Below are 24,861 nucleotides of genomic sequence, written 5' to 3' on the forward strand. Positions count from 1 at the left end.
AATAAAACACTTGTAATAAGTGTACCATAATGATTCAGGGTAAGACAAAAACACGGTTTGGAAAATGAATACATGTTGTACATTCTCATTATATAATTTTTGTAAATCTTTACAAAAATATTTAACAATTGATTAAATTACACACTATTTTGACTAAATAAATTAAACAAAACACTAAAAGCTAGTATCAATCGTTTTATACAATTTAGGCATCACAATATTAATGAACAACGTAAAAAAATGTATATTCATTTTGAGATTTGCCAAAGGTTACATTTAACAGCATCTGGGGTCAGTAAGATTAATAATAATAATTTTATTCAGCAAGGACACATGAAATTGATCAAAAGTGACAATAAAGACTTCTATGATGTTACAACGCATTTCTATTTCAAATAATACTGTTCTTTTGAACATTCTATATTTATGAAATAATCCAGATTTTTTGTGGTCAGAATTATTGGCACCCCTGGTAAATATAATCAAAGATGGCTGTAAAAATAAATCTGCATTGTTTATCCTTTTGATCTATCATTCAAAAAAATTGCAAAAACCTAACCTTTCATCGAAGTAAAAGAATGTAAAGTCACATTATGAAGTCAATGTTTTTCTCCAAAACACGGCCACAATTATTGGCACTCCTAGAATTTTTTATGAGTAAAATATCTCTGAAGTATATTCCCATTTATATTAAAACTTTTTAGCACACCAGGGTGACTATAGGAGCATGAAATTGTCTAGCTATGATGTCTTGTTTCACATGAGTATAAATATGAGGAAACACAAAGGCCAAATTCCCTTAATAATTCATCACAACGAGTAATGATGAGTAATGAGTAAAACCAAAGATTATAGTTATGATGTGCAGCAAAAGATTGCTGAGCTTCACAAAATAGAAATAGAAAATGGCTGTAGGAAAATAGCTAAAGCATTAAAAATTCCCAATTTCAACATCAGGGGAATAATTAAGAAGTTCCAATCAACTTAAGATGTTATGAATCTGCCTGGAAGAGGATGTGTGTCTATATTGTCCTAATGCATGGTGAGGAGGAGAGTTTGATTGGCCAAAGACTCTCTGAGGATATAAATATCAACAGATAAAAAAATCAAAACCTGACGGCCTCTGCTAGAAATCTTATAATGGGCCGTGGTTGGATCTTCCACCATCAGGACAATGATCCCAAACAAACATCAAAATCAACACAAAAATGTGTCACTGAGCACAAAATGAAGCTTCTGCCATGAGCATCCCAGTTCCCTGACATGAACCCTATAGAAAATGAGTGGGCTGAATTGAAACACAGGGTGAAATACGGATCTGGAGAGATTCTGTATGAAGGAATGGTCTCTGATCTCCTGTCAGGTGTCCTCCAAACTCATCAGGCATTATAGGAGAAGACTCAGAGCTGTTATCTTGGCAAAAGGAGGTTGCAAAAAATATTTCATAAAAGGGTGCCACTAATTATGGCCAACGAGTTTTGGAGAAAAACATTTATTTCATAATGTGATTTCCCCCCGACTTTCCATTCTTTTACTTCGATGAAAGGTAATTTTTTTTGTTTGGGAATTTTTTGAATGATAGATCAAAGGGATAACCAATGCAGATTTATTTTTTATAAAATTGACCAGGGGTGTCAATAATCCTGACAACAACTGTATGTCACAGTTTTCACAAAAAGCAGCAAATCAGCATATTAGAATGATTTTTGAAATGTCATGTGACACTGAAGACTGACATAATGATGCTGAAAATTCAGCTTTGACATCACAGGAATAAATTATATATTTTAAATACATTCAAATAGAAAACTGTTATTTTAAAGTGTAATAATATTTCACAATAGTCCCGTATTTACTGTATTTTGATCAAATAAATGCAGACCTGGTGAGCATAAGAGACTTCTTTCAAAAGTATTAGAAAATATTACCAACCTCAAGCTTCTTGTAGTGTAAATTACTATCTATTGATTATTGGTATGCTTTACACACATAAAAGACTGTTTTATATAGTTTAGAAGTTTAACATAACCTACTCTCATTAAAAGACAAAGATAGTAGAAGATTTAATAAAGATATGTAAAGATATGTTAGGCATGATAATTCAGAATGATGAAGCTATTTGGTTGAGACTCATAATACAAGGTTTGTAATGTTTCCTTTTAATGTTTCACATTGTATTTCTGAGAAAAGAGTGTTACTGTGGTAAAGACTCATGGTAAAGTGCTTTATAATCCCAACTTTAAAGGCCATAATTTCAAGCTAGTATCTCTGGAAATGGCTGAAAATAAAACCTAGTGAAGAAACTACAAACCCAATAGGTTTCAGCTGAAATTAGGTAGGTTTATATTACCATTTTCACTTTTGGGTATCCCAAATAATCAGTCACTGGATGAGTGTGACATTTACAGGGCACTTATGTCCTCTCTTAGATGGCTCATAAACACTGACGGGGAAAAAGCAAGTGTCCTCACTAGAGCCTTACTGAGGGCTGAATTAACTCTATAAAGGAAGAACAGACCATCAATACAACGACCGATACTAAATATCTCAGATCAGCAAAACAAGAATGGTCCAAACGGATTTACCCATTTAAACATGACAAAAAATAATCCATCATCAGCGGCTCCTACACTGGGCTACAGGTGTCAAACAATTCAGAGTTTGAACCGTTTAACTCACTGAAAAACAGACACACATAAAGGGCGCGAGAAGTCCTCATGGGTCTCCAGAGGTCTGACTTACTGGTGAATGGCTTGAAGGAACTTGCGTTGATGTTTCCTGACTTTGGCGTGGTCCATCTTCCTCACCAGCTTGGTGTTTTTATAAATGAGCCACGTCTCCCTGAGAACATTAGCAGCTGTGTTTTTCACCTGTGGGAGAGTAAGCATTGTAGCATTCAGTGCTCGGTTCTGCTGAGGTGTCTTGGGCCCCGATGTTTGAAAGTGGCTTACTTGGTTTGCATAATATGTTTTAGGATAGTGTAAACCTGGGATTTCTACTGGAATAGTTAGCTTGCTAGAAATCAAACAACGTGATTTAGCTAACTAGATGCTCTTTTTAATGCTGTAAAATTGAATGGGGCATGGGCTCTAAAAATGTCCAAAGAAAAGCGCCATAAAAGTTGACCAAGGATATCAGCTTGACCAATATATAGCAGATAGGAGACTGCTTGGGAAACCTTTTTGAAAACAATCCTTTTGGTAACACTGTAGAGTCCGGAAGTACAAATCCCATTCTTTTTCTCCTTATGGGAAACATAACTACGTAACTTTAAGGGCCCTATCATAAACCCGGCGCAATGCGACGCCAGATGCATCGCAAGTGTTTTTTGCTAGTTCCAGCCAGTCACAGTAATCATTTTCACGCCCAGCACCACGTTGCTTAAATAGCAAATGCACTTGCGCCCATCTGTTCGCACATGGGTGTGCTGGTCTGAAAACGAGCTGTGTTCAGGCTCATTGTTGGTGCGTTGCTATTTTGAGGAACTGAAAACTGTATTTTTTATGTTATTTAAAGGGCACATTAGTAATATGTGCCTATAGGCGGATGCACAATGCATGTACACTCTACTTATTACACACACAGGAATGCACCGCACACAAACATTTTTAAATATTAAAAATAAAAGGATTCCTCTCTGGAGAAGCATTCAGTCTTTCAGCTCGCAAATTCTGCCATGTAAAGAGCGATTCTGCCACGGTGCAAGCCCAACTGACTTTTAAAGGGAATGGGAGATGAGATGGTTTATTGCACGTTACGCCCAAAACACACCCATGACTCATTAAGAGACTAGGTACATCCCTTTTGGACCGTTTTTTTGTTGTTGTTAAACTAGCAAAAGTGGATTCGGACACGGCCAAAATGCACCTGCACCATGCGCTTCAGACCATGCTCTCAGATTGTTAAAATAGGGCCCTAAACCATTAAAAAGACAGATCTACTTCCCAATAATTATGTTCAATGTGTAAAAACTACATTACCCATGATTCTGCAATGATTCTGAATCACAACAAACTAATTATCTTTAAAGAACATTTAAAGCACTCCTATGAGGCACTGCAAATGACAAGTCAATTTCTCTATGGCTGCATCTGAAATGGCATACTTAAAAAAACAAAAACAAACAGTAAATGTGACAAAAGAAGAATTCCCAGTATTCACAGTAAGAGTAGGCAAAAAGTACTCGAGTGACCTACTTCTTCTGGCGAGATTCTGAAGTGTACATGAGGCCACGGGAGAGGATTTGTGATACAACTGACGCTGGTAGGTCACATGATAATAACAGCATGGTGAATGTAGTATGTCCAAATTGCATTCATACTACACACACTCATACTATATAGAACATACTTTTTTAGCGGTCATGAAGTAATTACCTATTCAAAATAAGTACCTTCTCAAGTGAGTATGCGATTTCGGATGCAGCCTATATTTCCCTATATTTGCAATGCTTCATGGGACTGTAGTTCTTTTCCTCGTTAAAGCTTGTACCGTTGTTTTGTTTTGTTTCAAATGAAAGTTTGTATTGTTGTGATTCACCTCATAGCTGGTTGGTTTGGTTCATGGCTCATAACTTTTTTACCAAAAATGTTTGTATAATCCCTATGGGAAAAATACTTCCAGAAGCAAGGTGGCTCAAAAAGTGAATGTTGCCCTCTATTGGCCCAGCAGAATGAATCCACTGTTAGTGTAATTGTAATCGTCTAATCTTCGAATTTGGTCTCAAAACTTTGGTTCATGATAAGAAGCGTATCTGCCTAACCAAGTAAGCCATGTTTGAAGAATGAAACCCTGCATATTTAGCCTATTTCTCACATTTATGTTAGGCCAAACATTATTACTAAGGATTTTCTTCTCAAAAAGCTTATAAATCAACTACTTAGGTGAATTTGTTTTAGAATTTTTATTTCAAAATACAGATTTGTAAGCAGAGTGTCACATTATATTATTTTGTCATATTTTGTTTATATTTATTAATAAATGCATTTCCATTTTGCGTTAGCTGGATATTATTTTCACAGGTTTGCAAGGATTAATAATAAAGGTGACATAAATCAACGCAGGGCTAAGATTCAGGATTTCAGACTTACCCTTTTTGTCAGCTGGGTGTCCATCATAAAGTTATGTACATGTTTTTCGGCTTTGGTTAATTCCAGTTTTTTTGCGACCACAGCGACCACCAAAGCAGTGCATCCGGCACCCTGACAAAACAAACACCAGCCTTCAGAACTCAGTCAAAAACAAACCGTATGTTACGCAGAAATACAACGCTTACCATGATGCCGGTGAGGAGACAGACCCCTTTCCCACAGTATGTATTAGGAACCATATCTCCATATCCGATCGTTAGAAAAGTTATTGAGATCAACCACATGGCTCCAAGGAAATTGCTGGTTACATCCATGTTGTCATGGTATCTAGTAAATGTAAAATGACCTATTAGAAAAACAACTACAATTGCTATAAATGAACTGACTTAATTGCAAGTTAATCAATCAGCCATGAAAATGTTGCTAATTTGTCTCACATAATACTTGTAACGTTAAGTAGTGTTCACTCCACTGCAGAGCATTGGACATGCTGTTGTTGCTGTAAGCTAATACTTAATTGGCTAATTGAGGGACCTAGCCGAGTTAGGACACAATTGACTCCGTTCCCAAACCTATTTAACTTCTGTTTAAAATGTTACCAAGCACACAAGTCTGCAACGTGAGAGATTTGATCCTCCATGGGGTTTAACAGGCTGAGATAAAGACACAGTATCTTTTTTCTCTAAAATTACACATTTTGATACTTGGATCTCAGTAAATATCACCTAGTAACTGTGAACTATTACGCCTGAGTAATCGTATATAATGAAAAAATATAAATTCTTAATTGTGAGTGTGTGCGTATATAAATTTGATTTCATTTTCTAAAAACATCACTTATGTAAACCACAAGAGAGAGAGAGAGAGAGAGAGAGAGAGAGCAAGAAAGTAAAACTTGATATATTATTAATTTTCCCAAGCAATTACCTACTGTGAATTATTTCTATATAAATATAAATTAATATTTAATTGTGAGTGTGTATAATGTGATTTTTATTTTCTAAAAAGGTCACTTATGTAAACCACAACATGAATTCATGATAATTGTATAATATATATATATATATAGAGAGAGAGAGAGAGAGAGAGAGAGAGAGAGTAAAACTTGATATATTATTAATTTCGCCCCCCAAAAAAATCACCTACTGTGAATTATTATTTCTGTACTAATATATATTAATATTTAATTGTGAGTGTGTGTGTATAAATTTTCTTTTTATAAAAGAGTGTACACACAGTGTGTGTGTGTATATAAAATATAATTAATGTGTGTCTATGTGTTTGTGTATATATATAAAAACATGTGTGTATATATATATGTGTTTTTCTCATTTTTTAAAAAAGGTCACAAATGAAGTCATGATAATTAATTAAATAATGTATGTGTGTATATATATATATATATATATATATATATATATATATATATATATATATATATATATATATATATATATATATATATATATATATATATATATATATATATATATATATATATATATATATATATATATATATATATAATTATTTTCATACAATTTTAAGTCTGACTTAAAGATCTAATAAAATCTCCCCAATGAAAACTGACTTCTATTAACTACTGTCAGAGCAACAAAGCCTTTCGCGAACCACCTTTCGCACGCCCTCACAGTCCAGGCGGCGATGATCCACAGAGAAATGGTGAACACCAGCAGCACTGTGCCGGGACAGATAGTCATGAGGGTCTTCATAACAAAGCGTGTGTTGAAGTTTATCTTGTTGAGGGCACCGATACTGCGTGACGAAGCATCGGTAAACAGTTTGCTATGCAGCAGCATGACGCGAGCAATGAGGTACAGACGAAGAAACATGGGAATGGACAGGATGATATCCACGTCAGCGTCCGTCTTGGAAGGGGCGTAAGAAAAGGCTAGCCGCGCCGTCCACGTGAAGGTGTAGTTGCCCGGGATGGGGTGTATGGCGCACACCAAGATCTCCAGACAGATGAAGAAGATGCGCTCGTAGGTCATGGCTATCCTCCAGTCGTCTGCGGCGTTGTCCACCATGAATAGCTATTTGGAGAGAAAACATTTTAAAGTAAAGCTGTAGAAGCAGGGGGGAAATGTAAAACAGTACAGAGTAAGAATCTTAATTCAAGATTAATTTAAACATTTTAAATAATAATTGTGCAATAAATATAAAATATATAAAGAATTCTATGAAAATAAGTCCAAATATCTAAAATATTTTTGCACCTCAAGCTATTTTTTCTTTAACAGCTAGGATTTATTCAGTGCACATCATTTTCCCCCCACTTGACTGTCAGCTTCTGCCAAGGTGCGTTGCTCAACAGCTTCTCTCATGTAAGAGATACAGCCAGGTTTCTCTCCACTTGACCAGCGGCTCTGGAGCCACACTGCTTTTTTCTACTCTTGCTACATAGAAAATCTCCCTCTTTCCCCTTCTCTCCAATCTCATAAATATTTCTTCCCAAATATGGATTTTTTTTGCTTCTCAATTACGCAAATGTTACTGTTCACTTTTTTTAGCAGCCTTGGTTTCACAAGTATTTTCGCATTCAATGTCTTAATAGGCTTTTTTTTTTGTAATTAAACATTTTCATAAAAAAGCAACAGTTCTCCTCTTTTCTGATGACGTGTTTACTGGCGTTTACATGTCACTCACGAGATCCACCTATAGCAAACCACAACCATTTAATCAATTCCCCAAGGACAAAGTCAAGGCCCGCCCTACATTTGTTCCTGAGAAGGGGTTTCACTCAGATATAACTCACAATAAGGAAGAAAATACTATTGAGATTCGATAGAGTTAAAATGAAGATCTATTAAAATCATGTTTCAGTGCCACTCATCAAATAAGTCACTGCAAAATTATGTAATGAATCAAAAACTGCAGTAAAATATAACACTATTCACTTGTAGTTACTGATTTTTTTTACTCTATGCTAAAACAATATATTTTAAGTTTATTGCAAAATATACTTAAATATACAAATAGGTTTGAAGTTTGAAGGCATGTTCACACTAATATTAATTTAATTAATTAAAATAAATGAATTAATATTATTAAGTTTGTCCAGTATTTGACTTGCAATGATATCTTTCATAATTACGTGTTTAAAGGCTCAATACGTAATTTTAGCCACTAAGAGGTCGCTTATTGAAAACAAAGGTGTAGCTTGATGATCCCTTGATTTTGCGGAATCATTGGAGTTGTTGTCTTCTACAGCTTCTACAGAAAAGAATCGGATGGGACTCGGGCAGAAATGCTAATGTATTAAAGATTTATTAACGTTATTGTAGTATGGTGTAAGGTGGATCTGAAAGCTGTTGGAGCGGAGAGAGGCTGCTGGAGCAATTGCTAATGAGAGACAAGCGTGACACATGGCTCGAGAGCAGTGGAGCTTTTATTGTCGCCAAAGAGTTGCTCACCTGTCTAATAAAACACATAAAACGTCTTTGGTGGTTCCATGGTTTCTACAAAATAAAACCGGATATCGAGGGTAACACTGGGTAAGATGTCATTTATAGGCGATGGACGGACGTCGTCCGTGTCCTGGTTAAATTTGCTTATTTCTCTGTATTTAAACATTCTTGGAAACACTTGGGATAATGTATAGGGTGCTTTCACATCTCTAGTTCGGTTCATTTGGTCCGAACCAAGGGCAAACAATTATACATTGTAGCATTTTTCAGCTTTTTTGGTTCCTTTTCACCCCACACTGATTGCTTTGGTCCGAACCAGTTAAAACGAACCAAAATGCAGTCACATGACAACATCCACATCACTCATTGGCCATGGCGTATTCCCTAAACTGCTTTTCGATTGGTCAGAACTTACGCACGGGAAAATTCCAACAGAAGAGGAAAAGCCAGCAAACAACTATGGAGAGACGACTACGTAGGCTGGTTTTGTCCCTGGCCGTAATCTATTACATAGTTTTTTTATACACCACAATATGCAAACAATACATTTCTATAATGAAGTGCGGATGCTGCTTGAAATCAACGTTCTAATGCACTGCAAACGGCGAGCGCGTATCGCTCGTCACTTCAAGCGGAGGCGTGCATTAATTCTTCTTAAATCTGACATGCACCTCCTCACTACTCCAAGATTGTCTGCGAACTGCCATGCTAAAGTGCAAACTGTCAACAAACACTTCCTACGGCAGCTGGTTTAGTCCAAAAATGATCAGTACTTTTTGCAGTTGGGTCTGTTCGAGGTCGGATCACGTTCTCACCACAAACGAACCGCTCCAGAGTTCGTTTGAAAGCGTACCGAGACCACCTCTTCAAGGAGGTCTCTGTACGCTTGTTTGGTCCGCTTCTGGTGCGCACCGAGTGCGATTGCTGCTTTCACACCTGACCAAACGAACCGCACCAAAGGGGAAAACGAACTCTAGTACGATTAAACCGAACTAAATGAGGCAGGTGTGAAAGCACCCTAAGTACACAAGCCAACAAAATATATAACATGTTCTAGTGGTTTTTGGATATTTTAAAGGGGTCATAAATTGAGAAATCAACTTTCCCTTGACCTTTTTATATATAAAAGGTCATGGTAATATAAGAATATCCTGTAAGTAGGCATGTGCCGGTATCAAATTTTCATGTTGCGATTAATTGCTGAAGCTTTTATCACGGTATACGGTATTATCACGATATTGAAATAAGTTGCAAAAAAAGTGTTGTCATTCTATAACAGGTTTAATAACTTTCTTATAACAAAATAACCAAACATTTAAATATAATAAAGCAATACACAAAAATGTATAAAATAAACAAATATTTAAAACAGATTAAGTGCAAAAGAATTATAAAGAACAATAGGTAACACTTTACAATAGTCTCACCAGTTAATGCATTAACATTAACAAAGAATGAATAGCTACATTTTTACAGAAGTTATTTGATAATGTTAGTTTAAAAAAGCAACTGTTAGTTAGTGTAAGCTCAGGTCCATTAAATAATACAGTTACAACTTTTGATTTTAATAATGTGTTATTAAATGCCGAAATGTACATTTAACTAAGATTAATACATGCTTTAGAAGTATTTTTCATTGTCAGTTTGTTAATGAATGAACTAATGTTAAATAATGGAGCCTTATTGTAAAGTGTGTGACTGAACAACAGTCAGAACATGTTCAAACAATATCTAGGGCATGTCATGTAGTCCAGATTAAAATATAAAATGTTTAAGTTTGAAAATGAATAGCCTTAAGTCTTTTCACCGTATCGTTTTCTTTACGAGGGTTACCGGGGAGACGGCTGCATTTCTGCTGTTCCGTCAGCGCTCTCTGTTGTCAAAGAGTGAATGTGCACTTCAGCGCATCTCCTTCACGGGTTCCGCCATGTGCGCTGCAAATGCACGTTGGGTTTGTTTACATCAGTGCGTGTTCCTCTTTGACATGTTGCTCATTTTAAACGGTTGATGGGTAAAGTATTCTTAAAATGCATTCTAAAAATCGGAATAATTCGTAATAAATAATTATTCACGGTATATTGAAGTGCCCACGATAACAATATTGTGCATGTTCATTATTGCGGTATATATTACCGTTTACCGGCGCATGTCTACCTGTAGGTTTTAGAGCGGAAAACTTCCTTATTAGTCAAAGAAAAGCTTTTATTGACACCAGGCCCAACAAACGATCGATTTCAGAATATGCCACACCTTGACGTCATCGTGTGGTGAAACACCACCTCTGCAGAAGAAGATCAACACCTACTTCATTACTGCCTGTTTAGCCCCGCCCACCGATTTGCGTATGTAACATAGGCCGGAGGGGTTAAAGCAGATCGAGCTACAAAGCAATAAACATGCCGTTGAGGATTACAAAATATTGTGCGGTGATTGGGTTCAACAGTAATGCAACATGTAAACTGTGTTCACTCTAATGTCTGAAATGTGATGATTCATGTAGTCAGATGTTCTTTGTCTGTGTGTCAGTAAATCAATGACTAAACATCAACTTGCGTTGTTTCTCTTAGTATGATGAAAATAATCTGTTATTTAACAGTGATTCAATTCTATAAGATAATCACTTTCATGCCATGATCTTAATATAATGCCATCAGGGGCGCGGGAAGTGGGGGTGCTGCAGCACCCCCTGGTTTCAAAGGATTGCAATGCACATTTTTGTTCATTTACATTTATTCATTTTTAGGATTTAATCATTTATTTGTAATAAACATTTTAAGTGGCCCATTAAAAAGTATTATTTATATGTTGAATTATGTTTTTAAAACATAGCCTACATGAGGTCATATTGTGACCGTTGCGGTGTGTGCGTATAGAAAGAGCGGTAATATTTCCTCCAGTGGAGAGCGCCTTTCTGGAGATTCCGTTGATTTCTGAAGCTCATTCCGCTCAGCACCGCGCGCTCAACCCAGAACTCCCTTTGTGACATTCTTGATCAAATATAGGCCTATCTGAAATAGGGCTGCCCCAGACTAAGGTTTTTTTTTTCTTTTCTTTTTTTCTAGTAGTTGTTCATTTAAGCCGTTGTTCACCCAGCGCGCCGCCTCCATGTCATTGTCTGTTATAGGCTATTTGCTTATTATTTATTAAATCCGGACAATTTGGTTGATCAAATATTTATTAATATTAAGATACAATGTATACAAAACGAAATTCAATGTAAGGCTTTCAACAAAACAAAACTTATTGCAGTATTATTTAACTTATTGAAGACCCCCGTCTTCTGATAAAGGCTATTATGCATATTATGTGTCCTGTTCACTTTTCAACGTAGCCTACATTTAATAAATAAAATAACATTATAATATTTAAACTGAAACTAAATACGTGTTTTAATGGCTACAAGGAGTGTTGGGTGTAACTAGTAACTAAGTAATTGTTACTGTAATTTTCCCTTGAAAAAGTAAAGAAAAGGGATTACTCTTATTTTTTCTGTAATTTAATTACAGTTAGGCTACTTCTGAAGTAATTGAACTAAATACTAAATACAATTATATATAATACAATAATGGAATTAACATCAACATTTAAAGTCTAACTTTAAAATGCATGTTTTTATGTATCCTTCTAACATTTGTAATACTTTGGTCAGAATAATTGATGTAGTTTTATATTATTTATTTTAATGAATTAAAAGAACCGTTTCAAGTCTATCCTTGAATCGCTTAACTAGTCGAGGTTGATATAGATTTGGGAAGTAGCCTAATTAGTAATAAGTAATTAAATACATTTTGGAGAGAGTAATTTGTAGCTACAGTAGGCTAATCAAATTACACTATTGAAGATGTAATTAGTAACTAGTAATTCATAACTTTTTTAGAGTAACTTACCCAACACTGGCAATTTGTACCCCCCCCCCCCTCCCCCCATCAAAAATCACAGCACCCCCAACCTAAAACATCTTCCCGCGCCCCTGAATGCCATAGATCTAAATATAATTCCATAGAGCGAAATATAATGCCATAGATCTAAATGTAATCCAACACTTTTCACGTTTAGTTAACCATGAAAGCTGTAATAGTAAAAACGTGCTAAAAGAGAGAGTAATACTATTTCAAATGGAAAGACGTTAACCCTAACCCAATCACAGCAGTGGGTGTTTACACTGAAGTCTCCCAGCAGACACGCCCCTTAAAACAGAGCGTTCAGAGCAGAGGGCTAAAATCAGGGTAGGAAATTTTTTTATTTATTTATAAATTATGACATTTTACATAACAATTTTTAATGTAAAAAGCATTCTAACATTACAAGTGCACCCCAGGAAACATCATAAAACAATTTTTTTTTAAATGCAGTTCATGACCCCTTTAATCAAAACATCTTACATTATGCCTTTAAATTCTGCAGTAAAAAAATAAACACACAAGGGCAGCCCTGATCAACTTTCCATTTCTGACACCAGCTTAACACAGGAAAAAAGTCACATAGTATTTTCATGTTTTCAAACAGCCATGCCGATTTTTGTATTCGCTATGATGTTTATCACATAAAACCAAATAGTGTACAAGAGAGCCGGCATTCTTCCTTTGCTACTCACTGTTGCTTAGTAAAATACTTTGTTTGTGAATGCCACCAAGTCCTAGTTGTATGTAACAGCAGTCTCTCCAGGAACATGACCAAAAGCACAACTCAGTTTTAGTTGCAGTGCTAAGGAAAACGTTTTTAAGAGATTAGAAATCCCTTGACGGCATGCTAATATTCACGTTGGACGGAACATACGCATTAACTACCGTTGAATTCAAATGACAATGTTTATCACACCAAATATTTGTGTTGGGAGTGTATGGCATTTTTTTTTTTACATCATTTGCAATGCTTCATGTTAATGAGCAGTCAGAGACTCATCTAAAGGCTGGCCACACTAATCTTATCAGATTTTCAAAATGTGAGAGACCATAAACATGATGATAAAAAAGTCATAGATTAACAGTTTTGTTCCTAAAATGTGTGGACAGCCGCAATGTGACCATCAGCACAACACACACTAACAGGTTCCATTTACAAACAACAAGAGTCCCGGCTGTGAACACAGGGAAATCTCACAAAATCTCTTGCGTTCAAACGTTTCTTTAGAGTAAACAAACATGGCGGGCGACGGGCAAGGAGAAATGGTGATAATAGTGTTTGGACTGCTTTTTATTAAAAATTCACAGGGGAAAAAATAATTGGTTTGGATAAAGTCATGGGCTGAATCCAAAAATCGCCCCCTAAACCCTCAATCACTATTCCCTATGTTAGTCCAATACACAATGAAAATGAGTGAGCGAATTCGGACAGTTGTTGAGTGTACATCGGCTGTACACTCGTTATTGCGGTGCAATGTGGGATAGAATGAGTTCACTTGATAACATCCACTATGGTTTCGGACACCACTACAAATGGCTATCCCCTCAAATAATGCCCCATTTGAGGGTATTGGGGGCGATTTCGGATTCAGTCATGTAGATTGTTATGCTTCTGTTTTATGTCAGCTCTCTTTCTGATTGGGTATCGTTTTGTTCCACGTGACAATCTACAGTGCACGCATGAAAGTTTGTCCCCGCGGTTCCCCCCACACAACAGGATTTATTTTCATAAATATTCAACATGTTGGATATTTACGATTTGAGATAAGTCAAATTTAAGACTTTTTAAGACCATTATGAATGAAATTTAAGTTGCAGTCACAAAATTACTTGCAAAGTAAATAAATGTATTGAAATTGAACAAATAGATAAACTTGTATCGATAAACACTTCCTCATAGCTCAATCCCACCAGGATTTCGTGACCTTTTTTGTATGATTTTTGAGATCAAAATTACTGAATTTGTGGTGGTAATTTCCAGAAATTTGCATTTTTTTTCATAATTAGGATACCACATTTACCATATTATGTATTATGTTAGATGCACAATAGTCACATCTGACAATAGAACAAACAAAATACATAAATCTTGTTTTGAAAATTTAAAAATTTTGGTTTATGAATAATGCAGGCTCTCCAAAAAATGCATGTTGATTTTTCGATGTATTTAATAATCGCAGAAATACGGAGGACTGAAGAATAACATCTGGGGAACGTTCAAAGCTCAAACCGGTGCGCAACGTTTTGCTACGGTTTCCGGTTGAACGTCATGTTTCCTGGAAATGGTGTGCAACGGATTTGAGATGTCATTTATAGGCGATGGACGAACGTGGTCCGTGTCCTGGTTAAATTTGCTTATTTCTCTGTATTTAAACATTCTTGGAAACACTTGGGATAATGTATAGGGTGCTTTCACATCTCTAGTTCGGTTCATTTGGTCCGAACCAAGGGCAAACAATTATACATTGTAGCATTTTTCAGCTTTTTTGGTTCCTTTTCACCCCACACTGATTGCTTTGGTCCGAACCAGTTAAAACGAACCAAAATGCAGTCACATGACAACATCCACATCACTCATTGGCCATGGCGTATTCCCTAAACTGCTTTTCGATTGGTCAGAACTTACGTATGTTCACACCCACTCGTTTGGTGGGTGTGTCAAATATGTCAGCCCAATCAGCAGCAACATGTATATAAACCACGCGGTATTAAAGAGACAGCTCGCACAATGGGTCCAAGTAAAGATGTTTAAAATGTGTCCGCTGCAGCTCAGTTTACACAACAATTGAAGGTAGAAGACATGATTGTCGTAAGAGTTTTAAAGTAATATATATATATATATATATATATAATCAACATGATAATGTGTTTATTTATATCTTTAGCTTCATTGCAAGGCAAGTTTATTTATATACCAAAATTCATATATGGTAATTAAGTGCTTGACATAAAGTGAGAAAGAAAATACAAGCTATTAAAAAAGTAAGAACTAGAAATAAAATGATTTAAATTAGAATTGATTACCAGGAGATAAAAAAGTTAAATAAATGGGATTGTGGTGTTGTCATTTATTCTGGACGGCAAGGGCAGTGATTGCATGTATTTTGCAGTATTAAACACGTATTTATATCGATTTTATCAGGCTCCGAAAATTCCTCAAAAAGAACACAAAGAATGGCCTTCTCGGCTGCCATAGTTACAACTCTCTTTTTTAGACTTTTTAAGACCTCATGGAAAACTTTAACACACCTCACACAGCCAACTTCTGAGTTGGAGTGAGAATTATTGGAATAACAAGAAGCGTATTGTGACTGTCAAACATTTTTTTCACAAAAGGTTTACTGACAAAATGTTACAAATTTTACATGGTACAATGACTAGTACTGTGTTTTTATTACGGCCGGATATTGACACAAATTTCAAATCCGAATTCAAGCATTTGCAAGTAAACAGAGTCATTTATGTCTTAAGTGAACGTAAACAGTTGACAGAGAACTGAGAAACTTGGATCCGTTTAAGTGACAGCATCCAAATTTGCCTGCTGTCATTATTAATGCTAATCAAAAAACACAAAAGAGAGAAAATCTCTCACTGCTCTTGACTGAATTACTTTTGTTTACACAATAAAAACTATGCATTGTTTGACTATACATTTGTTTATACATTTTTTGTAGTATTTCTAGTGCTTTTTCAGGTAGGTCTATTTCATTTTGTGTCTTTGTTCTATTGTAGTTTGTTTTCTTTGCTCTTTCTTTATCACTGTTTATTTGTCTTCATAAGATTGAGAGTTTTTTAGGCTAGTATTATAAAAGGGTGATCATAATTATGAAATTTCAGTGGTATCAAATATTTTTGTATCATAAAAACCTTATTTAAAGCAAAAATACCTATATTGTGAATATATATATATATATTCACAATATCATATATTGTATGATATAAAATTACTCATATTGTTTAGCGATTACATTTGACATGATACAGATTCCAGTAAGCTGTACTGTATCTTTCAACATTCCTTCTGATGTTCATTCATGTTTATTTCATGCTATAACTAGTAGTAAAGAGGAAGAGAGAATCGGTTCACGTTACACGTTACGCCACATTAAAGAGAGCAAAAGCCAAATGCATTGTTTGAATTTCATAATAAAATTGACAGAATTAGAAAACTGACACTTTGTTTCATATAAAAAAATAACCTGTTCTGTCCTGTCTGTCAGCGCGTTGTCAGTGCAGTTGAACCACAATGTTTATTTTACTGCGTGAGGATATGGACGTGTAGCGTCAATTGCATGAGTCTCACACTGAATGTGTGAGAGTTGGCAGCCCTGCCTCACTCACACCACAGGGAAATCTGATAAGATAATCTGTAGAACCATCAAGAAAATCAGGGCTTTACCTAGGATTGTCAGAAGGGGAGAATCGGGCCCAAACTTGGTGTCATCAAAAATGACGTTGAAATCACAATGATCTACATACAGTAGGTCCTTAACTTGAAGGAAAACCTTTCCACGAAAACTGAATTACATTTTTTCCAACAAAATCTAATTTGTTTGAAATGATTTGTTGTACATGTAATCTTGTTGTATTAACTTAAATTAATTTAATCAAGACTACTAAAAAATGGTGTCATTCCAACAAGAGAAAGTTTTGCCATGCCTAATAGAGGACCATATGTAGACTGCGGGAACTGAATCAAACTATTTGATTTTATTTATTTATATAAACTAATAACCAACACACAAGGTCTACACTTCACGACAATGGTAACCTCAAAAATCGGCATAAACTCTTTTAAATGTTAACTGAACACCAAACTTTAACAGGTCTAGGGCTGTAATCAACCAAAGAAAATCTTGGTCGACTGAAGTCCTGAAATTTTCGACTAAAAATCGACTAAAATAACGTTAGGAAAAAAAAAACTTAAATGAATAAGCTGCACACTGTGCGCAGTACTTGGTAGCCTTGTTGTCTCCCTAAATTAATTATAAATAAACATAAAAACTAGTAGGCTATTTGCTGTATATTAAATAGTTTTTGAGCTGATTATTTTGCACTGAAATGAGTCTGACACACGAGTCTGTCGGCTCTGACAGCGTCGCATCGCATGCACCTGCGCAATATCATAGTACTATGACTTCCGAAAATATAGCACTATGTGTTGTCAACTAGATATCATCACAAGAACTTTTGAGGAATATGCAACATAATTTAGACAATTGTTTTTGTCATATGTATTATAATAACTGACAGACACTCATTTCAGCCGCTCTGTGCAGCTCAAACATATGAGCTCAGCTGAGCTCAGCTTCGCGGCTGAGACACGAAGACTATTAACTTAAAGCTTTTACTCTTAAACACAAAAGGCACGTCCTCTTTAATAAAAAAGGAATATTTATTAAACAAGCCAGATCAAGAGCAGAAAAAACGCTCTCACAATTAAATAAATAATATACAAGAAAACTAGCCTTCTTCAATCTGTCTCTCTCGCCAGCGGGTTGGGCTAATCCAAAATAAGTGAAACAATGGGGGTGTTCTGAAGGCAGACTGTTACCTGTGAAACAGGGGTGCTCTCAAAACACCCCCATTAGCAATTAGTGCTTTCCACCTGATGAAATGAACGCGGCGCGGCAAAACTAATGAAATGAACGTGGCTCGGCAAAACTGATGAAATGAACGCGGCAAAACTGACAGTACAGATCCACTTATAGCGCGGTGTTGTGACGCTTCCCCTCATGTGTATGTTGATGGGCGTTCCTCAAGTTTACCACTTTGGGTGTACGTTTGAGCCAGCGGCCCAGCGGGGAATGAAACGCAAAGGACCAGTGAGAGACTTCTCTTCCCCAGTGGGTTGGGCTAATCCAAAATAAGTGAAACAATGGGGGTGTTCTGAAGACAGACTGTTACCTGTGAAACAGGGGTGCTCTCAAAACACCCCCATTAGCAATTAGTACTTTCCACCTGACGAAATGAACGCGGCGCGGCAAAACTGATTAAATGAACGCAGCAAAACTGATGAAATGAACGCGGCAAAACTGATGAAATGAACGTGGCAAAAAATCGACCAATCAGAATTTTGGTCGAGCCAGAACGTATCGACCAATAATCGACTAATCGACTGGGAGATTACAGCCCTAAACAGGTCTTTCCCTTTACTAAAAAACACATTAAACAGCACTCAATTTCAACATTTACTCCCCTTATCTATCCCTATGCAAAGCATGCTGAGAACTAGAAATAAAAATGTTTAGGTTAACTTAACATTTTACACATTTCATTTGACATAATACAACTGAGTGTAAAAGGCAATTAAGTAAAAAAAACTAAAGATTTGTGCTGTTTCAGCTTATTTTATTTTAATAAACTGAGCAAATAGCTAGAATGTATGCTAATGTTAAAAATCTCATTCTCAATCGTCAGATCCCTGCCCTCCCTAACGCTCTGTGCCGATCATCTGCGATTTATTCCTGTGCATTCAATCACTTCAAGGTACCCGACAGCCAACATCATCGAGAGATATTTCACCAGAGTGGTGGAGTCAGCACAATTCAAAGGCTTCGGCTGACAGACTTTATGCATCGAGACTGTGGCTATCTGATATGAGAAAAGGCGCAAATGATGAACCCCTGATCCAATATGTGCAAACGGGTTCTCACAGCACCAGGCTATTCCACGAGTAATGGGTTTATGTGGTGCATAACTGAATTATTCTTTAATATGACTCTTGCTCGAGGCGTTGAGAGCTCGCTTCAGTGCTGTCCTGTGGTTTTCCCCACGTGTAGTATAGCACATGTATAAAACCTTAACATTTGGACAGTTTAATCACATTCATGGTCAGTTATTTACTCCACCCGGTTTGCTGGATTCACAGTATCTGGATCATACAGGTGATGCTTGAATAAATCAAATAAAACCTGTCAAAAGATTCATGAAAATTTTATAATATAAACCGACACCCTGCCAAATAACCTTGATTTAGACTGAATTACAAATCTCTAAATTCCTCATTATGAAAAACAGCTCCACTTCTGGTGGCAAATGAGATTAATAACCCAGATCATATATTCAGTGATGATACATTAAAACATTAATCTAAATAGTGCTTGACCGTACAAAAGGGTGTTGGAACGACTGCCAGCGCATTGCTATGCTGTTGCTAATAGCTTTTGAGTAGTTTTAGCACTTTGCTGTGCTGGGATGTTCTGACCCGTCGCTAGGTGGTTGCTAAGGCATTCTGTGTGGTTTCTAAGTGGTTGCTAGGCCGTTCTGTGAGTTTTATAGGTGGTTACTGATTCTTGCTAGCATTCCTCTCTTCAACAAACTGTGTGATTTGAAGTATTTATGTTCATAACAGAGACAAAGTAATATGTATGTTTTCTATTGCAAAAACATAAGAGTTTGGCAAATTTGATTCACTTCCACGAATCAGTTAAAACTGTCCATTTCAGTGAATTAATCCATAACTCAAAATTGTATTTTTTTATTTAGGCCCTTTAAGCTTTAATATGAGAATGAATAAAGTTAACAGCAATATTTACCTATTATATATTTACCAAAATATACTAACGTATGAAAATGCTAAAATATTTGTTTGTATTGTCATAGTGTATAAACAGCATAAATTAAAATGATTATATTTCTTTCTTCTTTTTAAAATTTCTACTGTATTTTACATTTTACATGAAATAAATTAAATCTACTTGCCTACAAGTCGAAATTATGTTTACCTAATAGAATAAATAAACCTTTTATAGCAAATACAAATATATTGAGTTATAGAAAATCATAGAAAGGCTGCAAAATATTGAGATTCCCAGCCTTAGTATGAGCAATAATAATTAATGGTAATAGTAACTCTTGCTTTAGTGATCACCACTAAAAATGTTCAATGTAAATAAACCAACCTTCACACCTAAAAGCTTCTTTTTTTTAGCCAAAAGACGACAAAATTAACATCTCCATTTCAGACCCTTGTAGAACCACCTACACACATGTTAGTCACATGAATCATACAGCCTGAAAATACAACACTAATCCCTCATATTCATACAACGCACATGCAAACACAAAACACACTCCTACAACATATCCACATTCAAAAACACGGGATGCAAACATAAAAATAGCCCTGGACAAAATGATCAAACCCAATCACGTTTTGGACATTCTCATCTACACTGACTCATGACAGAAATCGTAAGGCCAGAAGATTTTAGGCCAGATAAGACACATCAGCTGTCTTAAAAGGCCTGACAATTGCTAGATGCTGTAACATTAACCAGCCTGTCTGTTAGTACTTTAGGCTGTTGTTCGACTTTCCGTGCGAGTGTAACTTAGACAGCGAAACACAAGCTGCCTTTCCGAACGATGACAGACGCTATCTTACTCAAAGCTTAGCAACAACAACAACCAACAAACCACACAGCCTGCACAAAGGATGATAAGCGTGAAGCTTTAATTTTGTTTATATGGGCAAAACATGTCACGGAGACACCGCTTTTAACTTACTAGCTTCAAAACGGAGCAATTAAACATTTAAAATGGGTTATGTAAGGAAACCTACTTGGTAGGTAAAACCAATTATGGTAATGGATGACCTGCAATACAATACTCAAGGGTGCTTCACCCTCAAGCATCCAATATTCTAACCGAGTGGTTGAGTAAGTAGTTATGGAAAAATGCTGAATTTGACAACAGAGTGCACATGTACAACAGCTAAGGGTCGACTAGATAACCTCAACAAGTCCGAGAGCATGAATGCAGGTGCTAATTCAACCAAGACAAAGCAGAAGTGCAAAATATAGACAAATAACAATAAAAATAATAATGGAGCAAAAAAATGACTAATTGTAGATTTGTTTCTTTCTGTTAAAGCATAATGAAGAATTTTAGTAAAATGGATTGGCATTTATAGAGTTTCTGAAACACTATTTTTTTTAATTTTCCATGACAATTATTATATATATATATATATTTTATATTTCGCAAAAAAATCTTGATTCATTGACACAGAAAATAAATCATTAATGCCTCAAAGCTTTAAAAAATAAAAATAATATTTGAGCAATAAACGGCCAATTGTAGATTTATTCCCTTCTGTTGATTAAAAATTTTAGTAAAATGGATTGGTAAATGTTTCTTTCTGACAATTACTTTAACGTATGAAAATATTGTATTAAGTTTTGCAATACCTTAGAATTTAAACATAACATATATTTGTTATTTTATTTGACTTTTTTACTAATGCTATGTTTTTCAGTAAAAACAGCATTAGAATCTTTAAGTTTGATTCATTTACATAAATCAGTTCCAACTGTCCATTTCAATGTTTCAATTCAGAACTCAGCTCAATTCAATGATTCACTTACAAATGTTTACAATGCTGGTAAATAATACTGTTTAGTGCATATAGGGCCCAAATTGTGTCTGTTTACTGAAAAACATGCCTTGATTTTTAAAAAAAAGACAATTTCAACAATTTCTCATTGTAATGTTCTTTGAATCACTCTTTCAAGTATTTTTTCTTAGAAAAAACATGAATATTGATATACATTATATCTATAATATACACATTTTTTGGCTTGACGGTTAATAAGACATACACTGTTGCTGGTAGCTATAGGATTTTATTGTATCACTAGTAATGAAATTGAAAGTGCTTGGCTGAACTGAACAATTTAATTATACATTATAAAATGTCTCATTAAATATTTAAAAAATAAATGTGAAGTATTTAGTTGAAAACACATCAATATTCAATATTTATATAATTTTTCTTATCAAGTCTAGATTTACTTTTGACGCATTTATATTGTATAAATGCGTTCTTGTGTCAAAGAAGACTGCAGGTATAGATTTGTAGTAGTAGCTCCATCACCCCCAGTCTCCTCTAATACAGTTGGAGCCCTGTGAGATACAGCACTCAGTCGAATGATGGATGCATGGCTGGCTATGGCAGAGCATGTGGATTAATGAAAACCGCAATAAAAAACGGCCTAAACTGATCAGCGCAACGTAAGGTCGATGGCTCTTCTGAAGCAGCCGCACTCACTGTTGCCTTACCAGACCTGAACTCTGTTAAAACACAGGCAACCAAATAATCTATTAAACACGCGTCCATACAGGGGGCTTCGTGCTTCGTGCTCCTGTTGACATTTCGCCTTGTGTCGCCTTGACAAGGGCATGGACAAAAGGTCGTCTGCCTTCGTGCTATCCGTCTGTCTAGTAGGCAGCAGGGGTTGGTTACTGGTTTCAGAAGAGCTCAATATAACTAATGGAGCATGGCTCAATATTTAATCTGTGTAATGTAGAGAATGGGAACATATATCTTGTCGCTAAGAAAAGAAATCGCTCAATCTCATTAGAGAATTAGGTAGAGAGGTTCAGCCCAATTACAAATTAATGCAATGGTTAATTTATGATATCAAAGTGGGTCCTAAGAGGCCACTTTGCTAAGTAAATCCTCAGTTGTAGGTTGCTTTTAGCTTTCAAGTTTCTTTGAAGAAGGGCCCGCATGCTTTCAGAGTTTGCATTTGTGTAATTGAGCGCTGTCAGTAAACGGTGACAGCTGTTGTTTTATTAAGTTACCGGTAACCCAATTTAACTCTGCGTATAGTGATTTGAATTCAAAATATGCAAAATAAAAGAATACAATGTCAAAGCCACTGGTCGTCACAAATTAAATTCATTCAATTAAAAGTAAAAAGCATATGGTCTAATCTTAACCTATACCGTATATCTTAGCTCAGAGAAAACAAAAAAATAATAAAAAAGCTTCTAATTTAATCTCATAACATCTATACTGTAATCCAGCTCAGTGAAAACTCAGGGGTCAGTGGTGAAGGATGGATACGTGACACTCGGCAGTCGTCTCAGGTAGAGTTAGTTGTCACAGAAAAAGGTAGTGCACATCCTCTAGTGCATCAGCACTGCTCACGTGCACTAATCACATGTTCCTGCCGTAACATCACGCACAGACAATAGTGTTAAACACGATCGAAAACTTCAATTCAATTGCAGCTAACAATCATATACTGTTGAAAAAAAATTGCTGCTGCAAATTAAGGTTGTTGCATGGTTAAAAGAATTAAATACTTATATTTCGTATCAATATGGCAATGATTTGCATGTATTTCTAATGGGCAGGGACCCGGCTGGCCCCTTCAAAAAAAGGCACATTTTTCTGCTAAAGCATTCCCATGATTGATGTCCCTCAGAGACTTGTGGGCCCTAAATATTACAGAGCGCAACTGGCTCATGAATACACGCCGTTATAATTCAACAGTGTGAAAAGTAATAAAACTGCTCAGGCATTTATGGTTGCAGAGCCTGGGCTCTTAATGGCTTTTTTTCGGGGGGGGGGGAGAAATTTGCATGCATATTAAAACAGTGATTTTGTTTCATGTACACATCACACAGACATGTACAAACACCTATATATGTTTCTATGTATACTGTGACAATTTTATGTGTGAGATTGAACTTCTAAAGCATTTGTACGCAGAGCACAAGCATTATTGTATTAAAGGAACAGTACAAACTAGAAATTGTCATTTATGTTGTTTCAAACCCATATTTTATCATCTGTGAAATACATGGATTTGGCAAACCGATATAAATTTTAGCTGTGCGTGCATTTCCTGGGAACTGAACCTAAGAGCTTGGTGTTACAGCCAGCATGTACTACTTTTCTAGTCTTTTTTGGAGTTTTGCACAAGTTTAAACCAATTATAAACTAACTTCCATTGTATGGAAAAGAGCAGCTTAAACATTATGCCAAACATCTCCTTTTGTGTTTCACGGAAATATATAAAATAGCATAGGAGCAGAACAACATCAGGGTGAGTAAATGATGACAGGATTTCTATTTCTGTGGACTATTCCTTTTTAGCACTACTTCCTAGGATATATCCAGTAAGGTGAAAAGGTCCACTTTCTGCACCCTGCATCTTCTTCATCAGTGCCACCGAGGTCATCGGCCACCAGACTTTTTTAATACCCAAGTTAGATCGTCTGGTTTTGTTGTCATCATAAGGCACGGTTTCTCGTTCCTCTGCTATGCCAACAGCACCTAATTGCCTCCACCTCAATGGCCACAGTGAGGAAATCTCAACATGACTCTTTGACAGCTCAGGTGGATGGATGTTCATCACCTGCGGTCTTGGCAAATTGTACGTTTTTCCATCCCTGTTGAAGGTCAATGTATTTTCTTCTTATTTTGTCTCCCAGCGCATCTAAAAACCCTGAAGTCATGCTGGATCACACCTCAGAAACTGTCTAATTGAGTTCTGTCATCTGTCATAATTTAGTCACCCTCAAGTTGTTACAAAACAGCTTATGGGTAACCAAGCAGTTGATGGGAACCCATTGACTTCCATAGTATGGAAGTCAATGGCTACCATCAACTGTTTAGTTACCGGCATCCTTCAAAATATCTTCTTT

The 24,861-nt window shown here is 35.9% G+C and overlaps 1 protein-coding gene across 2 annotated transcripts in view; it reads right to left on the reverse strand.

Annotated features, from left to right (window-relative positions):
- Positions 1-24,861, reverse strand: part of kcnn2 (potassium calcium-activated channel subfamily N member 2) — a gene marked incomplete at both ends in the record, with an annotated part of 47,262 nt that overhangs the window by 17,983 nt on the left and 4,418 nt on the right. For both annotated transcript variants that reach the window (XM_079803892.1, XM_079803891.1), the window contains 4 exons: positions 2,743-2,870; positions 5,091-5,201; positions 5,276-5,417; positions 6,726-7,144. In XM_079803892.1, coding sequence (XP_079660018.1) covers positions 2,743-2,870; positions 5,091-5,201; positions 5,276-5,417; positions 6,726-7,144 — 800 coding nt within the window. The remainder of the gene's footprint in view (positions 1-2,742; positions 2,871-5,090; positions 5,202-5,275; positions 5,418-6,725; positions 7,145-24,861) is intronic.

This window comes from Gobio gobio, assembly GCF_949357685.1.
Source record: "Gobio gobio genome assembly, chromosome: 22".
Taxonomy (NCBI): domain Eukaryota; kingdom Metazoa; phylum Chordata; class Actinopteri; order Cypriniformes; family Gobionidae; genus Gobio; species Gobio gobio.